Source organism: Haliotis rufescens, unplaced genomic scaffold (assembly GCF_023055435.1).
Source record: "Haliotis rufescens isolate VD_foot unplaced genomic scaffold, xgHalRufe1.0.p SCAF_9, whole genome shotgun sequence".
NCBI lineage: Eukaryota > Metazoa > Mollusca > Gastropoda > Lepetellida > Haliotidae > Haliotis > Haliotis rufescens.
Genome location: NW_025964383.1, coordinates 9,534,365 through 9,557,457, shown reverse-complemented (window position 1 = coordinate 9,557,457; position 23,093 = coordinate 9,534,365). Strand labels below are relative to the sequence as shown.

General features: G+C 41.5%; 1 protein-coding gene across 2 annotated transcripts; it reads right to left on the bottom strand.

Moving 5' to 3' along the window:
• Positions 1 to 3,959: 3,959 nt before the first annotated feature.
• LOC124148587 (NFX1-type zinc finger-containing protein 1-like) lies at positions 3,960 to 22,659 on the bottom strand. 2 transcript variants are annotated; one of them, XM_048390622.1, is made up of 7 exons: positions 22,381 to 22,659; positions 20,863 to 21,430; positions 17,664 to 18,206; positions 17,423 to 17,462; positions 12,129 to 17,167; positions 11,674 to 11,883; positions 3,960 to 4,374 (listed from the first exon to the last, which is right to left on the bottom strand). In XM_048390622.1, the coding sequence occupies exons 2-6, from the start codon at positions 21,374 to 21,376 to the stop codon at positions 11,678 to 11,680; spliced, it is 6,342 nt and encodes a 2,113-aa protein (XP_048246579.1). In that variant the 5' UTR covers positions 21,377 to 21,430; positions 22,381 to 22,659; the 3' UTR covers positions 3,960 to 4,374; positions 11,674 to 11,677. The 2 variants fall into 2 exon arrangements, with proteins under 2 accessions (XP_048246579.1, XP_046375706.2); XM_046519750.2 differs by having other exon boundaries at positions 3,960 to 4,362; positions 22,381 to 22,658.
• Positions 22,660 to 23,093: the final 434 nt, after the last annotated feature.

The window sequence follows — 23,093 nt, the reverse complement described above, 5'->3', positions numbered from 1 at the left end:
TGACGCGGCCCGGGATCGAACCCTGGACCTTCTGCTCTCCGGGCGGACGCTCTACCACTAGACCACGGAGGCGGTCCTGGTGACCTAAAGAGGCAAATATATGTAACAGGTTATTATTAAGTTCATTCGATGCTTAAATGTTTAACAAGGTATGACTGTTTTGTTTGTTGTTAAACGCCGCACTCAGAAATATTCCAGCTGTATGACGGCCGTCTGTAAATACTCTTGACCCGACATTCCAGTGATTGGCATCATGAGCATCCATCTACGCAAGTTGGATACGATGATCAACCAAGGCACTGGGCCTGACCACCCAATCCCGTAAGTCGCCTCTTACGACAAGCATAGTCGCCTTTTACGGCAGGCATGGCTTGCTGAAGACCTATCTACCCCGGATCTTCACGGGTCCCGTCCATATTAAGCATGGGTTGCTGAAGACCTATTCAACCCCGGATCTTCACGGGTCCCGTCCATGCATGTAAAGCTGGTAGCTGAACTATTATTCAAAGCAGAATGTAAGACTGATTCACGCAAAAACTGAGTCAAGATCACCAGCTGAAAGAACATTTCATTGATATGTGCAAGTAAAAAACGAACTTATAATTACATTTGATCTGATCCTTTTTGAGTGCTTCCATAACAATGGGGTTTTTTGTTTCTCAATAGGCGTGCAAGGATGCGTGTATGTTTCTATTGTTGTAGTGATCTATGTAACTTCTTGGTAATGGATCTTTTATTTTTTGTTATCGCTTGAATCCTTTTATGTATGTAGATTTAATCCCAGTCCAAATCTCTGCTATGTACATTACTAATACACATCCATTCATGAACTTATCAGGCCCATTCGACTAAGGCTGTTCAGAGCTACCTCCCTTTGGCGTGGCAGAATCCTATGATCGAGTGTTCGAATCCATGATTTACTCTGAATGTTTGTGGGGTTAACAGCAACATACCTCGTTCCCAATCACTGACCACTACCCTACTACCTTTTGTAGCATTACTTGTTTCTGATGTGGGTCTATATTCGTGCGTCTTGTGACTTCAAGGTTGAGTTATTGACAGGACAGCGGGTTTTCTTACCATCTGTATGCTTCGTGTGTTTGTATGCATGTATGTTCGTTATGTAACGCCACGCTGGGCTCTGTTTCAGATATACCTCGGTGGACTGTGAAGTATCGAAGCTGGAACAGACAAATAAAAGTATTTGGTCCCACCCTATTAGGGTATAAGGGTATAAGGTATAGTCTTCGAACCTAACCACCCGATCCATTTAGTCGCCTAGTCTAATCCCCAGCAGTGTGCATACAGAAAACACAAGCCACTATTGAATACTAATATATGTTCTATTTACATTTTGACGTCTTTTTCTAACATAGGTTCGAAATACTCATCCACCCCCACTCCTTTGAGATTAACCTATAAAAACCTTCGTATTATTGAAATACACGTGGACAAGACATCCCCGATTTACATTTACGATATTGATATTTTCATTTTAATTAAGGAACAAAACACTCTGTCATACGGCGTCAGATTGCATGTCAGAGATCAATCACTAGTATACTGTCCGAAAATGGTCATGTACGCGCCGGCATTCGCCGAGTTGCGTCCCTTGGTAGTACCAGGATCGTGAACTCGAATCAGAGACTCACACTGATCATAACCAAAGTGTTTAACCAAAGTGGTATTTGTTAACGAGTACGACATGTGTCCGGTTTGACTGTCCCCATCTGACACACCGCGATATCACGGAACACTGTTCCAAGTGTCTTACAACTGACATAACATACTCATGTGTGTTCCTATATCCACCAGTTCAGAAAACAAACACTTTAGTTGTGTCCATAGATGTTATGCATATACGAGATCCACATAGTTACTTCCACCAGAGAACCGTGAATATCCGGGTGGAGAAGAGGTCTTCAGCAAACCATGCTTGACGTAAGAGACGACTATCATTGTCATAAGGGGCGACTAACGGGATCGGTGGTCAGATGTATGTCATGTCATCGTATCCCACTTGCGTACATCACTGCTCATGATGCCAATAACTGGACTGTCTGGCCCAGACTCGATTATTTACAGACCGCCGTCATATAGCTGGAATATTGCTGAATGCGGCGTTAACAACAAATAAACAAACAAAACTTAGACCAGAAGCCATAAATTTATTTTAGGTTCTCTCCTGGTACATGAAAGGCGTTGTTCAGAATATTAAACTTGAAATCTTCACCTGCACCTATACATGTTTCCTTATTTACACAGCCTGTGATATACAAAAATACAGTCAGCCACTCTCTAGAGAAAGTAAGTAAGTGAGTTAGGTTTTACGCCGCTTTTAACATTAGTCCAGTTATATCGCGGCGTGTCAGCTTAATGTGGGAGGAAAGCCCGAAGTGATGCAGGTCTAAGACGTTTACCACTTCGGTGAAACCCACGAGCACGGGTATGGTGCTGACAAACCTAGAAACAGAATTGGGGCGAACCGGGATTCGAACCCACAATCATAGGTTTCTGGCGTGCCCAAGGGAAGCAACTCTGCACAGCGAATCGCGGTGGCTTAGACGAATTGGCCACCCGTGCCCCCCACCCCTCCCACCACCCCACACCCCCACCCCCACCCCCACCCCACACACACACACTCTAGAGGTTATTCAGAAAGTAGCTGTGGGATAACGAATGAAATATCCTATCAATAAAATGTTGTTTAAGAGACTGGCGAGAGACTGCAAATTGTCTTTCACCAAGAGGAACAATCCGCAATTCAGAGTATCCCTGAGTTTCTTTTGTACGTACAACATGTTACCCGCATTGTCAAGTTGCTTTGTACAAATCACGGACTATCGCTGCTGTGATGTCTTCCCATTGAGGTATTTATGATTTTATCCAAGATAAAAGCGCTGAACAGTCTATGATTCAATCATTTCAATATATACTTTAACCATGCAATTAATCAATGTCAATTTTTACAAAGGAATGTAATAGTGGGTGTGTACAACATGTACTATGGAAAGGGTCTTCATTGTATATGAATGAGTCTTCCATGATCGATTTAAGCAGGGGTGTTCATTTGAACTGTTTTTTCTGGTTTCACAGAACTGAATCTGGTATCCAAGATATCGGCAATATCACACACACGCACGCACACGCACACACACGCACACACACACACACGCACGCACACACACACACACACACACACACACACACACACACACACACACACACACACACACACACACACACACACACACACACCACCACACGCACACACACACACATATATACGCACACAAGGTGGATTTTACGTTAAAACTTCTGAAAACGTTTAAATTCAAATCTTATCAAATTAAATAGCGTAGTGATTGGGGTCCACATTTTAGTGTTTCCTTCGTGGGCGGAGTAGGCAAGCGGTCAAAAGCGTTGCAATCGCCAGGTGCTGAAATCGTGTCCCCCTATTGACCGGGTTTTTATTCAGCTTTGAGAACAACAATGCTTACAGATCTTTAGAGTTTTGTCACTACGCCTAGAGTACAGTACATACACCCTGTGCAAGCAAAAGAACCCACTCGGCCGATGTTAGACGACCAGATGGTGGAAAGTGTGGTGTCAGTCTGGGCAAGCGACTTAGTTCAAATGTGCCTCTGTTCACCCAGCAGGGAATGGGTACCGCGATGTGAGTTTGATGTAAAAACCCTTTAGCGCCCGTATGCAGCTTGGGTTATACTCTCCCCATGGAGTTGAGAATGATAACTGGAACGCATACTGATCCACTGGTCGGGGAACAAATAAAACCGCATTTGAGCAGATACCAGGCCATTGATACCTGCGGTATATAAATCCACATAATAATGAGGTAAATAATATAATTATATTAAATAACAAAGAAGCAATTTTACGCGTTAAAAATGCATGTGGTCCGTGCTCCTATCAAATCACATTAATAATAACAACATGAACGCAATTGTGTTTGTGTTAATGTATGACATAATACACATAATGCCCTCGGTTCACATTTGCAATTCACAAGGATATACTATCGGATTACACATGAAAAGAACACCAGTGTGTAACATGGCCATGTTACAGCGACTTTTATCACAGTAGATTCTAGCCTAACATCTGTACACATTATGATGTCACTGTTAGCCCACCGTATATACACATTAGGAGGTCATTGTGACCTGTGCGTTCGCCTTCGTAAAAACGAAAGTTGACAGAGTTGAGAGACACCTGTTGTCCCGTTGGCAGGTCGACGCTTTGTCTGTAAGGACTGCACTCAACAGTAGGCCTTGCGTGTAACCGTATCTGCTTTTGTCTGGGGTAGTCTGTTTTCGTGACAGGGATTTTTCAACATCAGGGCTGCAATGAGAATTGAAAATAATAAACAAATGATATTTATGATAAGGCAATGCCACCGCTGAATGGTAGCAATGACACAACAGGTGCATATTCACGAATCAGCGAATGGGTTAAAACTAGAATAGCATATGTGTGAATAAGAGTAATGTGTGAGTGAATGAGTGAGTGAGGTAATAAGTCGAGGGTTTGATGCGTGAGTGGGGAGTGAGTGGTTGAGAGAGAATGACTTGGTGCTTGATGGAATCTGTGAGAGAGTGAGCGAGTGAGTGGTAGGGTTTCTGAGTGAGTGCATAGGTACGAGGGGTGTTCAATAAAGATTTCCCCTAAACCACTCAGGGTTATCATATTTGGTTGAAACTTCACATGTGTAATGATACATGTATCTATGGGTTATGTCTGAATTTACAGCACCGAACTATTAATCTTACCACTTTTACAGGTGTTATGATCGAGTAGGGTGTGACAATGGAGCCGGTAGAATACCGAGCAGTGATAAGTTTTTATATTTGAAAGGTCGCACACCAAAAGTAACTTTCGATGAAATGAAAGCAACTTATGGGGAAGATGCCCCATCATATGACGTTGTTAAACACTGGCATCGCCAGTTCAAGTGTGGTCGGACATCTGTGGAAACAGCTGCCATTCCTGGTCGCCCCCATTCAGCCATTGATGAAGACACTATCCATCAAGTGGCGACCGCCATTTTGGCAGACCGACGTATAACTCTTTGCCAGTAAGCACAAGATGTCAAGATCAGTGTAGGGTCTGTGGAAAATCATCCATGACAATTTGAACATGCATAAGGTGTCTGCACGATGGATTCCCAGGTTGCTCACACCTTTCCAAAAGCAGGAACGAGTCAATTGCTCAATGGTTCTTTAGGACATGTGCCAAAAAAAACAGGCAAACTTTTTCAGACAGACTTATCACACAGGATGAAACATGGGTCCATCACTATGATCCTGAGACTAAAGTTCAGTCGATGCAATGGAAGCATGTGGAGTCACCACCCCAAAAGAAGGCACGTGTCCAACCCTCTGCAGACAAGGTCATGCTCACGGTGTTTTGGGACCAGCACGGAGTAATGATGATGGATTTCTTGGCAAAGGGTACCACAATTACAGGAGCTTATTATGCTTCACTGCTGCGGAAATTGCGGGACGCTATCAAACTTAAGAGGCGTAGCATGCTGACCAAGGGTGTCCGTCTCCTGCAAGACTATGCTCCAGTACACAACTCTCATGTTGCCCAGACAGAAGCGCGGTCCTGCGGCTATGAAATCCTTCCACATCCTCCTTACTCTCCTGACCTTGCACCATCTGACTTCCACCTCTTTCCAACCATGAAGTCATTTTTGAAGGGAAAACGTTTCACAGATGATGAAACACTGATTTCTGAAGTCAAGTCCTGGTTTGAGACGCAAAATGAGGGCTTTTACAAGCGAGGCCTCCATAGTTGCATAAAACGATGGGAGAAGTGTGTAACTCTTGGTGGTTCCTACGTGGAGAAAGATTAATACCTATGCCAAGTTTCATTCCACTAGGTCCATCGGAAGTGGGTCAGGGGAAATCTTTAATGAACACCCCTCGTAGTTTGATTCATGAATGAGTTTGGAGTGCGTGAGAGAATAATGCGTGTTTGCTCTGCGATCGAGTGAGGGAGTGCCAGGGTCTGTGAGTGTATAGGGGATAGGGTCTCTGGTGTATAGGTGATAGGGTCTGTGAGTGTATAGGTGATAGGGTCTGTAAGTGTATAGAGGATAGGGTATGTGAGCGTATAGGTGATAGGGTCTGTGAGTGTATAGTGATACGGTCTGTTAGTGTATGTGACAGGGTCTGTGAGTGTATAGGGGGTAGTGTATGTGAGTGTACAGGTGATAGGGTCTGTGAGTGTATAGGTGACAGTGTCTGTGAGTGTATAGTTCATAGGGTATGTGAGTGTATATGTTATAGAGCCTTTGAGTGTATATGTGATAGGGTCTAGGAGTGCATAGGTGATAGGGCCTATGAGTGTATGGGTGATAAGATATGTGAGTGTATAGGTAACAGGGTCTGTGGGTGTATAGTGCCAGGGTCTGTGAGTGTATAGTGATAGGGTCTGTGAGTGTATAGGTGACAGGGTCTGTGATTGTATAGTGATAGGGTATGTAAGTGTATAGGTGACAGGGTCTGTGAGTGTATAGGTGAAAGGGTCTGTGAGTGTATAGGCGACAGGGTCTCTGAGTGTATAGTGATAGGGTCTGTGAGTGTATAGGTCATAGGGTATGTGAGCGTATAGGTGATAGGGTCTGAGAGTGTATAGTGATACGGTCTGTTAGTGTATAGTGACAGGGTCTGTGAGTGTATAGGGGATAGTGTATGTGAGTGTATAGGTTATAGGGTCTGTGAGCGTATAGGTGAAAGGGTATGTGAGTGTATAGGTGATAGCGTCTGTGAGTGTATGGTTGATAGGGTATGTTAGTGTATAGGTTATAGAGCCTTTGAGTGTATATGTGATAGGGTCTGGGAGTGTATAGGTGATAGGGCCTATGAATGTATAGGTGATAAGATATGTGAGTGTATAGGTAATAGAGTCTGTGGGTGTATAGTGCCAGGGTCTATGAGTGTATAGTGATAGGGTCTATGAGTGTATAGGTGACAGGGTCTGTGAGTGTATAGTGATAGGGTCTGTGAGTGTATAATGATAGGGTCTGTGTGTGTGGGGGTGATAGGGTCTGTGAGTGTATAGGTGATAGGGTCTGTGAGTGTATAGGTGACAGGGTCTGTGAGTGTATAGTGATAGGGTATGTAAGTGTATAGGTGACAGGGACTGTGAATGTATAGGTGACAGGGTCTGTGAGTGTATAGGTGATAGGGTCTGTGAGTGTATGGTGATAGGGTCTGTGAGTGTATAATGATAGGGTCTGTGTGTGTGGGGGTGATAGGGTCCGTGAGTGTATAGGTGATAGGGTATGTGAGTGTATAGTGCCAGGGTCTATGAGTGTATAGGTCATAGGGTTCGTGAGTGTATAGGTGATAGGGTCTGTTAGTGTATAGTGATAGGGTCTGTGAGTGTATAGTGACAGGGTCTGTGAGTGTATAGGGGATAGTGTATGTGAGTGTATAGGTGATAGGGTCTGTGAGTGTATAGGTGAAAGGGTATGTGAGTGTATAGGTGATAGGGTATGTGAGTGTATATGTTATAGAGCCTTTGAGTGTATATGTGATAGGGTCTAGGAGTGCATAGGTGATAGGGCCTATGAGTGTATAGGTGATAAGATATGTGAGTGTATAGGTAACAGGGTCTGTGGGTGTATAGTGCCAGGGTCTGTGAGTGTATAGTGATAGGGTCTGTGAGTGTATAGGTGACAGGGTCTGTGATTGTATAGTGATAGGGTATGTGAGCGTATAGGTGATAGGGTCTGAGAGTGTATAGTGATACGGTCTGTTAGTGTATAGTGACAGGGTCTGTGAGTGTATAGGGGATAGTGTATGTGAGTGTATAGGTGATAGGGTATGTGAGTGTATAGGTGAAAGGGTATGTGAGTGTATAGGTGATAGCGTCTGTGAGTGTATAGGTGACAGTGTCTGTGAGTGTATGGTTGATAGGGTATGTGAGTGTATAGATTATAGACCCTTTGAGTGTATATGTGATAGGGTCTGGGAGTGTATAGGTGATAGGGCCTATGAATGTATAGGTGATAAGATATGTGAGTGTATAGGTAACAGAGTCTGTGTGTGTATAGTGCCAGGGTCTGTGAGTGTATAGTGATAGGGTCTGTGAGTGTATAGGTGACAGGGTCTGTGAGTGTATAGTGATAGGGTATCTAAGTGTACAAGTGACTGGGTCTGTGAGTGTAAAGGTGACAGGGTCTGTGAGTGTATAGTGATAGGGTCTGTGAGTGTATAATGATAGGGTCTGTGTGTGTGTGGCTGATAGGGTCTGTGAGTGTATAGTAATAGGGTCTATGAGTGTATAGGTGATAGGGCCTGTGTGTGTGTGGGTGATAGGGTATGTGAGTGTATATGTGATAGGGTCTGTGAGTGTATAGTGATAGGGTATGTAAGTGTATAGTGACAGGGTCTGTGGGTGTATAGGTGACAGGGTCTGTGAGTGTATAATGACATGGTCTGTGAGTGTATAGGTCATACGGTCTCTGAGTTTATAGGTCATAGGATCTGTGAGTGTATAGTGATAGGGTCTGTGAGTGTATAGTGACAGGGTCTGTGAGTATATAGGTGATAGGGTCTGTGAGTATATAGTGATAGGGTCTATGAGTGAATAGGTGATAGGGCCTGTGAGTGTATAGGTGATAGGGTATGTGAGTGTATATGTGATAGGGTCTGTGAGTGTATAGTGATAGGGTATGTAAGTTTATAGGTGACAGGGTCTCTTAGTGTATAGTTGACAGGGTCTGTGAGGGTATAGGTGACAGGGTCTGTGAGTGTGTAGTGATAGAGTCTGTGAGTCTATAATGATAGGGTTTGTGAGTGTATAGTGATAGGGTATTTGGGTGTATAGGTGATAGGGTATCTGAGTGTATAGGTGAGAGGGTCTCTGAGTGTATAGGTGACAGGGTCTGTGAGTGTATAGTGATAGAGTCTGTGAGTGTATACTCATAGGGTCTGTGAGTGTATAGGTGACAGGGTCTGTGAGTGTATAGTAATAGGGTCTATGAGTGTATAGGTGATAGGGCTTGTGAGTGTATAGTGATAGGGTATTTGAGTGTATAGGTGATAGGGTATCTGAGTGTATAGGTGAGAGGGTCTCTGAGTGTATAGGTGACAGAGTATGTGAGTGTATAGTGATAGAGTCTGTGAGTGTATACTCAAAGGGTCTGTGAGTGTATAGGTGATAGGGTCTGTGAGTGTATAGTAATAGGGTCTCTGACTGTATAGGTGATAGGGCCTGTGAGTGTATAGGTGATAGGGTATGTGAGTGTATATGTGAAAGGGTCTGTGAGTGTATAGTGATAGGGTATGTAAGTTTATAGGTGACAGGGTCTCTTAGTGTATAGGTGACAGGGTCTGTGAGTGTGTAGTGATAGAGTCTCTGAGTGTATAATGATAGGGTTTGCGAGTGTATACTCATGGGGTATTTGGGTGTTTAGGTGATAGGGTTTGTGTGTGTGTGAGTGATAGGGTCTGTGAGTGTATAGTGATATGGTCTGTGTGTGTGGGTGATAAGGTTTTCGAGTGTATAGTGATAGGATATGTGAGTGTATAGTGATAGGGTCTGTGTGTGTGTGTGTCGGTAATAAGGTCTGTGAGTGTATAGTGATAGGGTCTGTGTGTGTGTGAGGGTGATAGGGTCTGTGAGTGTATAGTGATAGGGTCTGTGATTGTATAGGTGACAGGGTCCGTGAGTGTATAGTGATATGGTCTGTGAGTGTATAGTGATAAAGTATGTGAGTGTATAGGTGATAGGGTATGTAAGTGTATAGTGATAGGGTATGTGAGTTTATAGGTAACAGTGTCTGTGAGTGTATAGGTGATAGTGTCTGTGAGTGTATAGGTGATAGGGTATGTAAGTGTATAGTGATAAGGTCTGTGAGTGTATAGTGATAAAGTATGTGAGTGTATAGGTGATAGGGACTGTAAGTGTAAAGTGATAGGGTGTGTGAGTGTATAGGTGATAGTGTCTATGAGTGTAATAGTGATAGGGTCTGTGGGTGTATAGGTGATAGGGTATGTAAGTGTATAGTGATAGGGTCTGTGAGTGTAGTGATAGGGTCTGTGAGTGTATATGTGATAGTGTCTGTGAGTGTATAGGTGATAGGGTATTTAAGTGTACAGGTGATAGGGTCTGTCAGTGTATAGTGATAGAGTATGTGAATGTATAGTGATAGGGTCTGTGAGTGTATAGTGATATTGTATGTGAGTGTATAGTGATAGGGTCTGTGAGTGTATATTGATAGGGTCTGTGAGTGTATAATGATAGGGTCTATGAGTGTATAGGTGACAAAGTCTGTGAGTGTATAGTGATAGGATCTGTGAGTGTATAGTAATAGGGTCTGTGAGTGTATTTTGATAGAGTCTGTGAATGTATAATGATAGGGTATGTGTGTGTGTGTGTCGGTAATAGTGTCTGTGAGTGTATCGTGATAGGGTCTGTGTGTGTGGGTGGGTGATAGGGTCTGTGAGTGTATAGTGATAGGGTATGTGAGTGTATAGGTGACAGGGTCTGTGAGTGTATAGTGATAGGGTCTGTGAGTGTATAGTGATAGGGTCTGTTAGTGTATAATGATAGGGTCTGTGCGTGTGTGGGTGATAGTGTCTGTGGGTTTATAGGTGATAGGATATTTGAGTGTATAGTGCAGGGTCTGTAAGTGTATAGGTGATAGGGTCTGTGAGAGAGTGTATAGATGATAGGCTCTGTGAGAGAATGTATAGGTGATAGGGTCTGTGAGAAATTGTATAGGTGATAGGGTCTTTGAGAGAATGTATAGGTGATAGGGTCTGTGAATGTATAGTGAAGGGTCTGTGAGTGTATAGTGATAGGGTCTGTGAGAGAGTGTATAGGTGATAGGGTCTGTGAGAGAGTGTATAGGTGATAGGGTCTGTGAGAGAGTATATAAGTGATAGGGTCTGTGAGAGATTGTTTAGGTGATAGGGTCTGTGAGAGAGTGTATAGGTGATAGGGTCTGTGAAAGAGTGTTTAGGTGATAAGCTCAGTGAGAAAGTGTATAGGTGATAGGGTCTGTGAGAGAGTGTATAGGTGATAAGCTCAGTGAGAGAATGTATAGGTGATAGGGTCTGTGAGAGAGTGTATAGGTGATGGGGTCAGTGAGAGAGTGTATAGGTGATAGGGTCCGTGAGAGAATGTATATGTGATAGGGTCTGTGAGAGAGTGTACAGGTGATAGGGTCTGTGAGAGAGTGTATAGGTGATAGGGTCTGTGAGAGAGTGTATAGGTGATAGGGTCCATGAGAGAATGTATAGGTGATAGGGTCCGTGAGAGAGTGTATAGGTGATAGGGTCTGTGGGATGTGCGTGAATAAGTGAATGGGTTGTAGGGGATGTGTGTGAGTGAGTGGATGGGTTGAAGGGTTTGATTATGAGTGAGGGGATAGGTTGTTGGGTATGTATGTGAGTGAGGGGATAGGTTGTAGGGTATAAATATGAGTTAAGGGATGAGCTGAAGGGTGTGTGAACGAGCGCGTAAATGACTGCATGGGTTGGTGAATGAGAGAGTGGATGGTTGGTGGATGCTAAGTAGTTTGGGTTTGGTATATCTGTGGCTTACGGAATTGATGAGGAAGTAGATGAGTGGATGAAAGAGATTGATAAACAAATGCATAATGTAGTTTTATGTTGATGAATAAAACCTTACTCATTTATCCATTAAGTTCTTGGTGTAGTTTCCATGCTAGTTCATAGTCGCTCTCCTCAGACCAGGGCAGTTCCTCTGCATCGTCCATCTCGGGAGCCCAGGCATTGTCCTCTGTCAGTCTATGGGCATCACCTCCCACAGCCCCGCCACATTCAGGACACGTGGCCTCCTCGTACGCTCTTCCACATTCACCAATAGCATAGACATGACCTGGGGAAAAGGATACATATATATATAATGACGATTATCCCGATTTAAAACAGTCAAATTGATACGTTCGAGCACTATTTAATTTCAATATTGTGCTATCACAAACTACGTCAACCAGTTTGAAAATTCATATATATTATCATAAGAAACATACTTAAATAGAAACAAACACAAGTGGAACAAGTATGAACATATGCTGAATAATTACACGCTGTAAGAATACACTAAACATAAATTGTACCCACCTTCCTTGCACTTGTACCAGTGTCCCCGATTCAGACCAACCGCTTCTACAATCATGACCCTCTCTTCATCACTCACGCCAATCGTAGACTCAGATACATGGCCCTTGACTTCTTCTTTCAGCATACGGGCATCTGGCAGAACTGACTCGTGCTTCTCTGACGACGCTAGGCGTCGAATGATATCATCCAGCCTCATCTTTATGTCAGTACTAATTTCCTTCCCTTCAGAGTCAGTCAACTGAGATGCGGTAGTAAGAAACCGACTGAGAGTTAGACGTTCTAACTCTCTTTGGCTGTCCTGCCTCTCCTGCTGCCCAAAACAAGATCTTGGAATAACAAGCCACTCCTTGAAGTCCAATATGGCTCTTAGAGTTAGGTCATACAGAGAGGAACTATATTTGATTGCATCTGTTTTTGCAATTTTCTCCAGGCCAATTACTTTCTCCAGGATTCGCAACTGACTGATCTGTGCTGACAAACGAGCCTCCGATGGTACACGGCTTGTCGTAGTCAGTTGATCCACCATCACCCTGTCAGAACCTTTAAATCTGTTTCGCATGGACACAATCGATTGTTTCAACTCCTGCATTCTTCTTACATTTCCTCTGACCTTCAGTTTGGCCTTTTCAATGTCTGACAGGGTCGCTTTGATAAAGTTCGCATATCGCTGATTTCTTCGAATTGGGGTCTGGCAACTTGGACATTTTTTAAGTTGGACAACTGTCTTATCATCATCTCCCGAGTTCTCTTTCATATATTTATCCAAGCTTTTCACCTCAAATATGTGAGAGCAGTCTTCAAGTTGAACGAATCTGGTTTTCTCGGAATTTTCAGTTCCAAAGACTTCAAGAGCGCTTGATATTTCTTCTGAATCGCATACTCTGCATACACGTGGGCAAGGGGCACCACAAAGTCCAACGCAGGGGTGACGACATCCAAGTATGGTCCTACATATGTCTTTGCACTCTTTCTTGTTGCACATGTCTCCACATGATGATGTGCATTTGCCATGTCTACACGCAACCCTGCATGGCTCTTTACAGGGCACACATGGATCCCCACATTTTCTCTCACATTTACTGTGACTGCATCTGTTTTCACATGGTTTCTCACATGGAGGACAATCGTTGCATGTTGACTGACATTCATGACCACATATCAGGATCTGCATGCATTTCGCAGTACATGGCTGGTGTAACCTTCCATTGTGACAGGTTCCACATGTGCCTTGGCATAGATGACCACATGCCAGTTGGGCCTTGCAGGGGTCGTTGCATGGTTCAGTATCCTTCTGCCCACAAGCAACAGAGGAAGAGTGGCCACAGGGTCTGGTAACAGAAACAGGCTCCTGGCACTGGTATCTCCGGGCATCAATATGACAAGGAACATTCTGTGTGTGTCCACATGCTTCTAGTTTTATCAGCACAGGAACCTCACATGGAGGGCACGGCTTGTAGCAAACCTCCTTGCAGCCTGTATGTCCATTCTTGCAGGGTTTCTTACATGGTTTTGAACAAGGAAATTCCTTGTGCTGCGGATCATTTGAATGACACACCTTTGTGCAAACATGGCCACATGGTAGTCGGTAATCACATTGTCTCGTACATCCACCTTCAGGAGCACTTTCAAAATCTTCCGGATCTAGAGCTTGGATGGAACCCTCATCTGGGTGTCTGTGACAGCTTAATACCAAGGCAGGACCAAGGTTATCATCAATATTTGCCTTTATACATATCTTCTTCCACAGCTCACTATGTTCTGCAATATGAGTAAAGTTGCCGATGACATAAAGACCGATCTTTGCTCTTGACAATGCAACACAGACACGATTCTCTTCCTTTAGAAATCCTATCGATCCTTTGTTTCCACTTCTCACCAGTGACAACAGCACAATGTCATTTTCCTCTCCTTGATAGCTGTCCACTGCAACAACATTTACCCCACTTATTTGTTGCTTCTTCAATGTGATTCGGAGGCGACGAATCTGTGCTGAGTAAGTGGACAGAATGGTGATTTGCTCCCGTTGGTAGCCTTGCTTAAGGAGATATTTGCAAAGGCAAGCAAGATATTCTGCTTCATGCGTGTTCTCGAAGCTTTTAGTCTCCTCATCAAAGTTGTGCTGATGTTGATGTTCAATGAAGAAGACATTTTTCCTAACACCCTTTACATTTTCATATGTTTTCACAATGTCATGATCCTTGAGATGTGGATATATGGGCCTTATGATGTCAGCTATCTCGGGGCGCATTCTATGCTGCCATTCTAATACATCACAATGTAGACCAGACTTAATCATCCTTTCAAACAATGAAATCTCAAGCTTGTACTTTTTTGCGAGTTCATGCACAGTAGGGTTCGGTCTGAGTTGCTTGTGATCTCCAATCAGTATAAGATGTTCACATCTTTTACTCAAAGTGCCGATTACATGGGCTTCAAGGACTTCAGCAGCTTCTTCAACAATGATTATCTTAGGCCCAATCTCATTCAATACCTTTTGGTATCTTGCAGCGCCGGTTGTGGTCATTCCAATTATTGCTGCCTCTGTTAGGATGAGTTTGTCCTCTTGCAACAATATTTCCTGAAAACGAAGAGCTATTTTTTCGTATTCCTCTTGATTCAGTTTAATTTCTTCCCATGCCTGTGCACAAAGTAGATCAACCCAATATCGATACAGGCGCCATCTGGCTTTGCTTTGCAGTTTCCATATGTCGGTGATACTTGTTTCGTCTTCTTGTGTCATTGTGTCAAAAGATGTGATTTTCTTCATCAGACTGTGTTTTAGGCACCGCTTCTTTTGAAGTGTTTCCCTCTGTTTTTCTCTCTCTCTAAAGTTAAAACGGGACACTCTGCCTTCTCCTAGCTGTGTCACATTAAGGGCCACATAATTGTGCGTAACTTGTTCTTCTGTCTCAGGTGGTTGATACACATCCCGTGTGTCTTCAGTGTCAAAGTCGAAGTCAAGATCGAACACTTCCAGTAGGTCTTCAACTATTTCTCCACGGCGTCTGTTCTCTGGCAAGTCATAGTCAGTTAAACTGCCCCCCTCATCTGCACTATCACCTTCATCACTGACATCTTCAATTCTGTCACTCTGGTCAATGGACCTGTCTGTTTGGGTAAGATCAGTTTCAACACCAAGCCACTTAATTATGATGGACCCTCTCGGTGACTTGCCCTCTTGTGGAAATTGTCTTTTCAACCTACCATCCATGAAGCTTCTCAGGCAGTTCTCATGAATAATCTCTCGTTTGGCCACTTCAAGTTTAGCTGCATTGATGTGAATTGCCCTTGTCAAAGATTTCATCTTTCTTAGAATGGCCATTTTTGCCTCATGGATTTGAGATGGTACTGCTCTCTGTTTCTTCATCCCATCCCTGGCGTGTTTAAGAGAGTGTTTCTTCATCAGTTCTGTAGTGAAACGGCCTCCAACACGAATTAGTCTCCCATCAAAGACGTCTAACATTCCTCCAAGAAACTGGTCCAATGCATGATTGGTGTAGCATACCACAAGAATAGGTCTATGTGGTTGTCCATGAAGCCACACGTCCGAGTTATGAAGAAGAGTCTTTAAAATGTTTATTCCAAGGTAAGTTTTTCCAGTTCCAGGCGGCCCTTGTATTAAGGCAAACTCTCTTGTCAGAGCATTATGTAGGGCTTTTGATTGTGACTCATCTAAGCAATTAATCAGAGGCCAAGAACTTGTATCTTGAATGCATACTGTTCGAGTTGACTTGGATTCAGTCAAGGATGCTTCAGAAGGCGTGCTCACGCTTCTATCAAGAATTTTGAACTTGTCATCTACAAGAGGTCTGAGATCATACATAATATTTCTTTGTTTTTGTAGATAGAGAGGTTCCTTCACAGTGTTTTCACATTGTACAATATACTCCTGGAAAGGTAGGTTGTGTCCAGTCATCTCTTTCATACAAATCAAAACGTCCTTATAAGCTTCAAAATAAGCAGGTGATTCTACCATATCGAAGCGAGCAGCTCGTGATCTGTAAGCAGTATCTGTTAAATCAGACAGAAACCTCACATCAACTAATCCATGCTTTAGGTGTGCAGGATCACGACTGTCAACAGTTGCAAAGAGGACATTGTCAATGAATTTATCTGATGACAAACACAGCAGTGAGCCATAGATCAATCTTTGACTTGATTCCCACTTGACTCTTTGTAAAGGCCTGTGATCAAAAGCAAGTCTGTAGCAAAGACCATTTGATGAACAGACAGGGCGCAAAATGTGCACACCTGCATATGTCCTGTAATCTTTTAACGCGTCTTCATCGGCCTTTTTGAAGGCTTGAATGTTTCTCTTGAGAGGCATGATGACATCAGCTCTGAAGAGGCGGAACTGACATTCGAGATAATGCTCCAGATCTTTAAATCTTGTTCCTACTTTATTCCGCAAAAGGAAAATCTCCACAGATCCATCCAGTTCCTCCTTCCTGGGGATAATTGGAAGATCACGAAAGCTTTCTGGCGGTGTTTCAAGCTCATCGTCATCCTCCATTCCCTGCATGCCTGCTGAAACATCCATTTCGGGTGTTTCTGGTTTAGATATCCGCAGAAGTTCATTTAATTCATCTATGCATTTAATGACAGCAGCATCTTTCACGTTATTCCTTTGCAACAAACCATGCGATAGTAGAGCAATAGTGTTCACAATATGCCATCCCTCAGACGGCATCCTTGTCAAAATCTCTCTGAAGATTGGAAGACTCTCCAACGTCACTTGGCATGTGTCTTTAGTGTCAAGACATGACAGAAAACGTGTGTATGGTGTCCGAAAGAAAGGGGTCATGACAACAGTACTGAGTATGATGTTGATCCCTTTTGGCATTGATTCACAATGAACTGCTTTACTCAGGACAGAGACCATCAGTTTGATGTCTCTTGGTGTCACGTCGCGTCCAGTCAACATTGTTTTAAAACCTCTGATGTCTTCATTGAGGAATATGATTATATTTGATGGGTCAGAATCCTGCAACAACTTCAGTGACGAAAGAGTCAGCTTTCCTGGTCTACCATATTTTTGTCTGAAACACAAACTTCGACATGTATAAAACATTTAAGATATATGTATAAGTCAGGTTAAAGAGAACATAACCATGAATAGAACTAATGCTGAAATATGAGAGAAACTCGTTCGAAAGTAACATTATACTAATTTTAACTTTGAAATAAGCATTTGATTTTGGTTCATCGTGACACTTTTATTGTTTTTATATTGTCCAGCTATGTGCAGCCCTTGACTAGGTTGAATATTTTTTCCCCATTTCTGTTATATTTACCTTGAAGATGATACGCTGATGGCCGCACCGCCTTGGTCATCTAAATTGATAGATAACCTTGAGTGAAAAATCAAAGCAATTTTCCAAATAAGAAAAACATGATTGAGCCACACCTTTCACCTTTCATAAAATTAAAAACGGCGAAAATAAATAATAAACCTTATCATAATTTCACTGACCACATCTGATCATTCTAAATTTATCATGATATACTGACAAGATCATAAATAATTTATACTACCTGCTGATGGCGTTGGGTCAACACTAGTGGATAGATCTTCTTCCACACATTGTAGATCAGGGGGATCAACGGATGACGACTGACTGCTGTTATCATCGTCCTGGCCCTCCTCTCGCACTGTCACAGTCACATCTGACAACACGCTGGTCTCCAGAACAGGAGAGGGATACTTGACAGATGTCCCAGCTTTCTGGATAAGCTCCTCTGGGATGCTCAAGTCAACAGTAACAGTCACTTCTTTACCAGCAATCAGCTTGAATACTGATTCGTCACTTAATAGTTCCTTGACTATGTTATCAAACTGCCCATTCTCTATTGATGCTAGCAGTGCTTCAATAGAGTTCCCTGTTGTTGGTCGTAACTCTATTACAATGGACCCTGGTGTTACTAAATCAATTATGTAGTTTAATTGATCGAAAAGTTTGCCTAACTTCTCTTTCAGATTTGCCCTAGGGCGGTGATAATTGGCAAAGGCTGCATCCATTGCATATGGAATGTCTTCTACATCTATTGTTATCCTGAGCTGACGTTTTTCATTGTTAGCTGAAAATTGAAAGGGAGATTTTTACCAGAGTGCATGTTGATGATACTGATGTGATTGCAGTTGTTCTTGTTTCAATCACGATACATAGATGCACAGTTAACAATGGTTATAACGAACTCAAATGGACCACTAATTTTGGTTCGTTATAACCGTAGTTCGTTATAATCATATATACAACATATGGACGGGACCAAAAGTTCAGTTCGTAATATCCGTCAGTTCGTTATAAGCGTTTTCATTATAAACCTATTTTACTGTAGATGTATTTAGTACTGCATTTCTATGGTGTAATGCATTATTAGTCAGCGATTAACAGCGAGAAAACCATTGCCATAACCATAGAAATTCTCTGCCAAAGGCAACGCCCGTTGCAAGATTCTGACTATATCAGTGTCACTATATTATGAATCAACATACAACATGCAAAGAAAAGACAATTGTTCACCTGAAAGACATGTGTACCACAAAAGTGTTATCAAGGGTTTAAAGTGTTATCTAATGTCGTAACCCTGATCAAAGAACTTTTGAGTGATAGTCTTATAACGTTCTTTTACAGCTCTGAAGAAAGAACAAGCTGTATTAAGGATTATGGTTAAGCATTAATACAAGTAACAGTTTTTGGTCAGTAGGACATGTAAACATGATATTACTTGTCAGTGGGATGTGTAATAGTTATATTATTGGTCAGTGGGGTGTGTTATAATTATATTATTTGTCAGTTGGCTGTGTAATGATTACAGTACTGGTCAGTGGGGCATGTTTTGGTTATATTATTGCTCAGTGAAGGTGTCATTATTATTTTATTGGTCAGTGTGACAAGGGATGATTGTATAATTGGTCATTGAGTTGTGTAACTATCATATTATTGGTCAGTAGAGTGTGCAATGACTGTATTATTGGTCAGCGGGATATGTAATAGTTATTTCATTGGTCCGTGTGGTGTGTAATTATTATATTATTTGTCAGTAGGGGCTATAATGATTATCACATTGATCAGTGGGACATGCAATAGTTATATTATTGGTCAGTCGTGTGTGTAATGATTATAGTATTGGTCAGTTGGACATGCAATGATTGTATCATTGGTCAGTGGGTTGAGCAATTAATACATAATTGGTCAGTGGGTTGTGTAATCATTCAACTCATTGGTCAGTGGGACATGTAGTAGTTATATTATTGGTCATTGGGGCGTGAAATGATTATATTATTGATCAGTGGGACATGCAATAGTTATATGATTGGTTGTCTGTGGGCTTTGGAATCATTATATTATTGGTCAGTTGGGTGTGTAATGATTATTTTATTGGCGAATAGGGCATGTAATAGTTATATTATTGGTCAGAAGGCCTTGGAATTATTAAATTATTGTTCAGTGGCGTATGTAATGATTATAATATTGGTCAGTTGGGTGTGTTATGATTATAATATTGGTCAGTGGGGTATGTAACAGTTATATTATTGGTGAGTGGGTTGAGTAATTATGACATTATTTGTAAGTGGGACGTGCAATGATTGTATTATTGATCATTGGGGTATGTAATTATCATATTATTGGTCAGTGCGTTGTGTAATTATTGTATTATTGGTCAGTGGGTTGTATATTCCTTATAATATACAGTAATAGGGGTGTATAATGATCATATAATTGTCAGTGGGACATGTAATAGTTGTGTTTTTGGTCAGTTGGGTGTGTAATAATTTTCATATTGGTCAGGGGGGCATGTAATAGTTATATTATTGCTCAGTGGGACATGTAATAGTTATATTATTGGTAAGTGGGTTGAGTAATTATGTCATTATTTGTAAGAGGGGTGTGTAATGATTATATTATTGGTCGGTTGGACATGTAATAGTCATATTATTGGTCACCGGGTATGTAATGATTATAATATTGGTTATTTGGGTGCATAATGATTATCGTATTTGCCATTTGGGCACGTAATAATTATAATTCAATGGTACATGCAATGATTGTATTATTGGTCAGTGGGTTGAGTAATTATGACATAATTTGTAAGTGGGGTGTGTATTAATTATATTATTGGTCGGTTGGAGATGTAATAGTTATATTATTGGTCAGTAGGGTATGTAATGATTGTAATATTGGTCAGTCGGGTGTGTAATAATGATCATATTGGTCAACGAGACATGTAAGAGTTATATTATTGCTCAGTGGGACATGTAATAGTTATATTATTGGTCAGTGGACATGTAATAGCTATTTCATTTGTCAGTAGGTTGTGAAAATTAATGATTATATCTTTGGTCAATGGGACGTGTAATAGCTATATCATTTGTCAGTGGGTTGTGAAATGATTATATGTTTGGTCACTGGGACGTGTAATAGTTATGTTTTTGGCTAGCGGGGGGATACGCTTCAACAGCATCCACTAGGATTTTACACTTGAGATCCCATTTGGTAGTTGGTTATTCGCGATTTTGAGCGGTCACATTTGCATAACTCACGAATGATGCTGTCGGGATATGAAGACAGTTTATTTTGTTAATTGTGCTTTGTTAGATATTCTTAAGTTGTTTATGTTGAGCTTCAATTCTGATAATTTCATGCCGCAATTTGAATAGCTATAGCTGCATGTAAAATTTTACATTTGTTTCCGAAAACTATTGCATAAATTAGACGCAAAGTATACTCACATTCTGTGGGAGGATCTTTATTGCAGGGATTAATCGTTTTTCTGTATTTAATGGTGACCTTTGTATCCTTTCCTAAGTCGATGCTTCGAATGTCGTCAGCCATGTTGATGTTAAGGGTATTTGAGTTTCCAAACATGACCACTGAGGTGGTTGTTTCTAGCTCACCAGATGTCTCCTCATCCTCATTCTCATTCTCATCCTCAAGCCCTGTGGAAGACTCCCCATCTTCAAAGCTCTCTGTGGGAGAGTGGCCCTTCTGTGTGTCACGCTGAGGGCATACATCATCTATTTTCGTGTCTTCCTGAAATTTATCTTTCGTGTCATCTACTTTGGAAGATATGTTTTCATCCAGAAACGAATTCTCTTCAGATTCAGTACTAGTGTCTGGTGATTCATCAATACAATCCACGTCAACAGACCTAGGGCTGTAATTGATTGTGTTCATTGTACCAACCATGATCAGAGAAGCACCACTGACTTCACAAACCGACTCATCCACATCAAACTTGGACATTTCCGTAGATGTTATATCTGGGTTATATCACTGTTCATTCATTATACATTTTTCCTGCAAATAAAAAAATATATATATTATAGTTATTTTGAATAATGAATGGATCGGGAAAGAAAGTGTGGACATAAAACATATCCGACGACAATTGTACCATACAATTCTTTAAAGACACCAGCTCTCTAACGCACATGCCCGTACAAAAACAACACAAACATTAACAACATGTGAAATATGGAATCAGTACATGTCTGATTATGATCGTGTACATTGAAAATCTCTATGCGGGTTCATATTACAACTATAAGCTACGTCATATTACTATAACTTAGAGTCTCCTGATCAAATCGGGGTATATGTAATACATATTTTGACGGGTGTTCCAGGGTACATGCATAGCATGTCGGGGACGGAAGAGTTACCTCCCTTACGCCGGTGGTTCATTCGTGTTGCTCAAAAGGCATATATATTTTGAAATTCTCCACAGTTACCAAACCTCATAGAGATAGTTTGCAAGTGTTTTCCCACATGAAGCCACTACGTATTTGCCTATATATGCATTATATTATATCTTCCCTTAACAAGTCATCAACCATAGCAATATAAAAGAACAACACCAATGACCACTGCACCCAATTTCAACAACGTATGTTCCAAATATGTTGTAGCATAGTCAGTTTAGCACTCGTATTGCATTCGTGAGCCCTAACAGCGATAGCGTTAATAAATGTAAACAATGATAATATTTTAATGATACAAGTTTTTATGTGCTATTACATCATTGCTGTTAGACTAACATTTAGTCTCAGAAATCTTATATTACACAATATCCTTCTTGACTCTAAAAATTAAAACAAATCCTTATGCTGTGGAATAGAGCTAGCTTGAGCTCGCTAGATTTGCTTTTGTATGCATTTCTAGATTTAGTTATTTTTCATAAAATAAATATATTCCACGGTCATGGTGCAGGACTACATCGCTGTCAACAAAGAGAAAGAATGACTTACATGTGCCTTGGTGGACATTACGATCCGATCAAGCCTATATAGCAAATTTTCCAGATAACATGAGTGTCCATGGCTAGTGTTGATTTGACAAGTGAAAGAAAATTTGTTAGTCGGCCATTGTTGGAAATACCGGGAAATGGAGAAACGAAAGTTGACATGAAATGATTGGCTATCTGTTGCTATCGCGTGACTCAGTCATGCAATCTCGCCAGCTCAGGGCCTTGCATACAAACACTGTACAATGGCTGTTGTGAATCAATACGTGTACACTGGCTACCTGCAAGAACTGCTATCGGTGTATACTCGTACATATACATACATATATGTTAATTGCATAAGAAAAAGCTCAACCACATGTGGGTGTAGTTGTGCGATATAAAAAAATCATCACATAATGCATGTTTGTGTTTATGTGGAGAAGTGCCGATTGATCAGAGCATATCGTCAGGTGTAAAGATAGACTGTACACACGTCATACATCTCTTATCGTTAAAGCCTTGAACCGTAGGATTTTGAATATGGATGTCACAGCGTGACATAATAGCACTCGTCTCGATATATATATGTATGGCTATGGCTCTCAACATATGTGTGTGTGTGTGTGTGTGTGTGTGTGTGTGTGTGTGTGTGTGTGTGTGTGTGTTGAGAGCCATAGCGTGTGTGTGTGTTGAGAGCCATAGCCATATATATATATTTGTTTAGAGCCATACTGT

Excerpts from the sequence above, each read along its gene's own strand:
- LOC124148587 (XM_048390622.1), bottom strand. The coding sequence starts at position 21,376 with ATGTCCAAGTTTGATGTGGATGAGTCGGTTTGTGAAGTCAGTGGTGCT. Across the intron at positions 18,207-20,862 it reads TAAAGATCCTCCCACAGAAT|CTAACAATGAAAAACGTCAG; the intron begins GTGAGTATACTT and ends TTCAATTTTCAG. Across the intron at positions 11,884-12,128 it reads CTGGTACAAGTGCAAGGAAG|GTCATGTCTATGCTATTGGT; the intron begins GTGGGTACAATT and ends CCTTTTCCCCAG.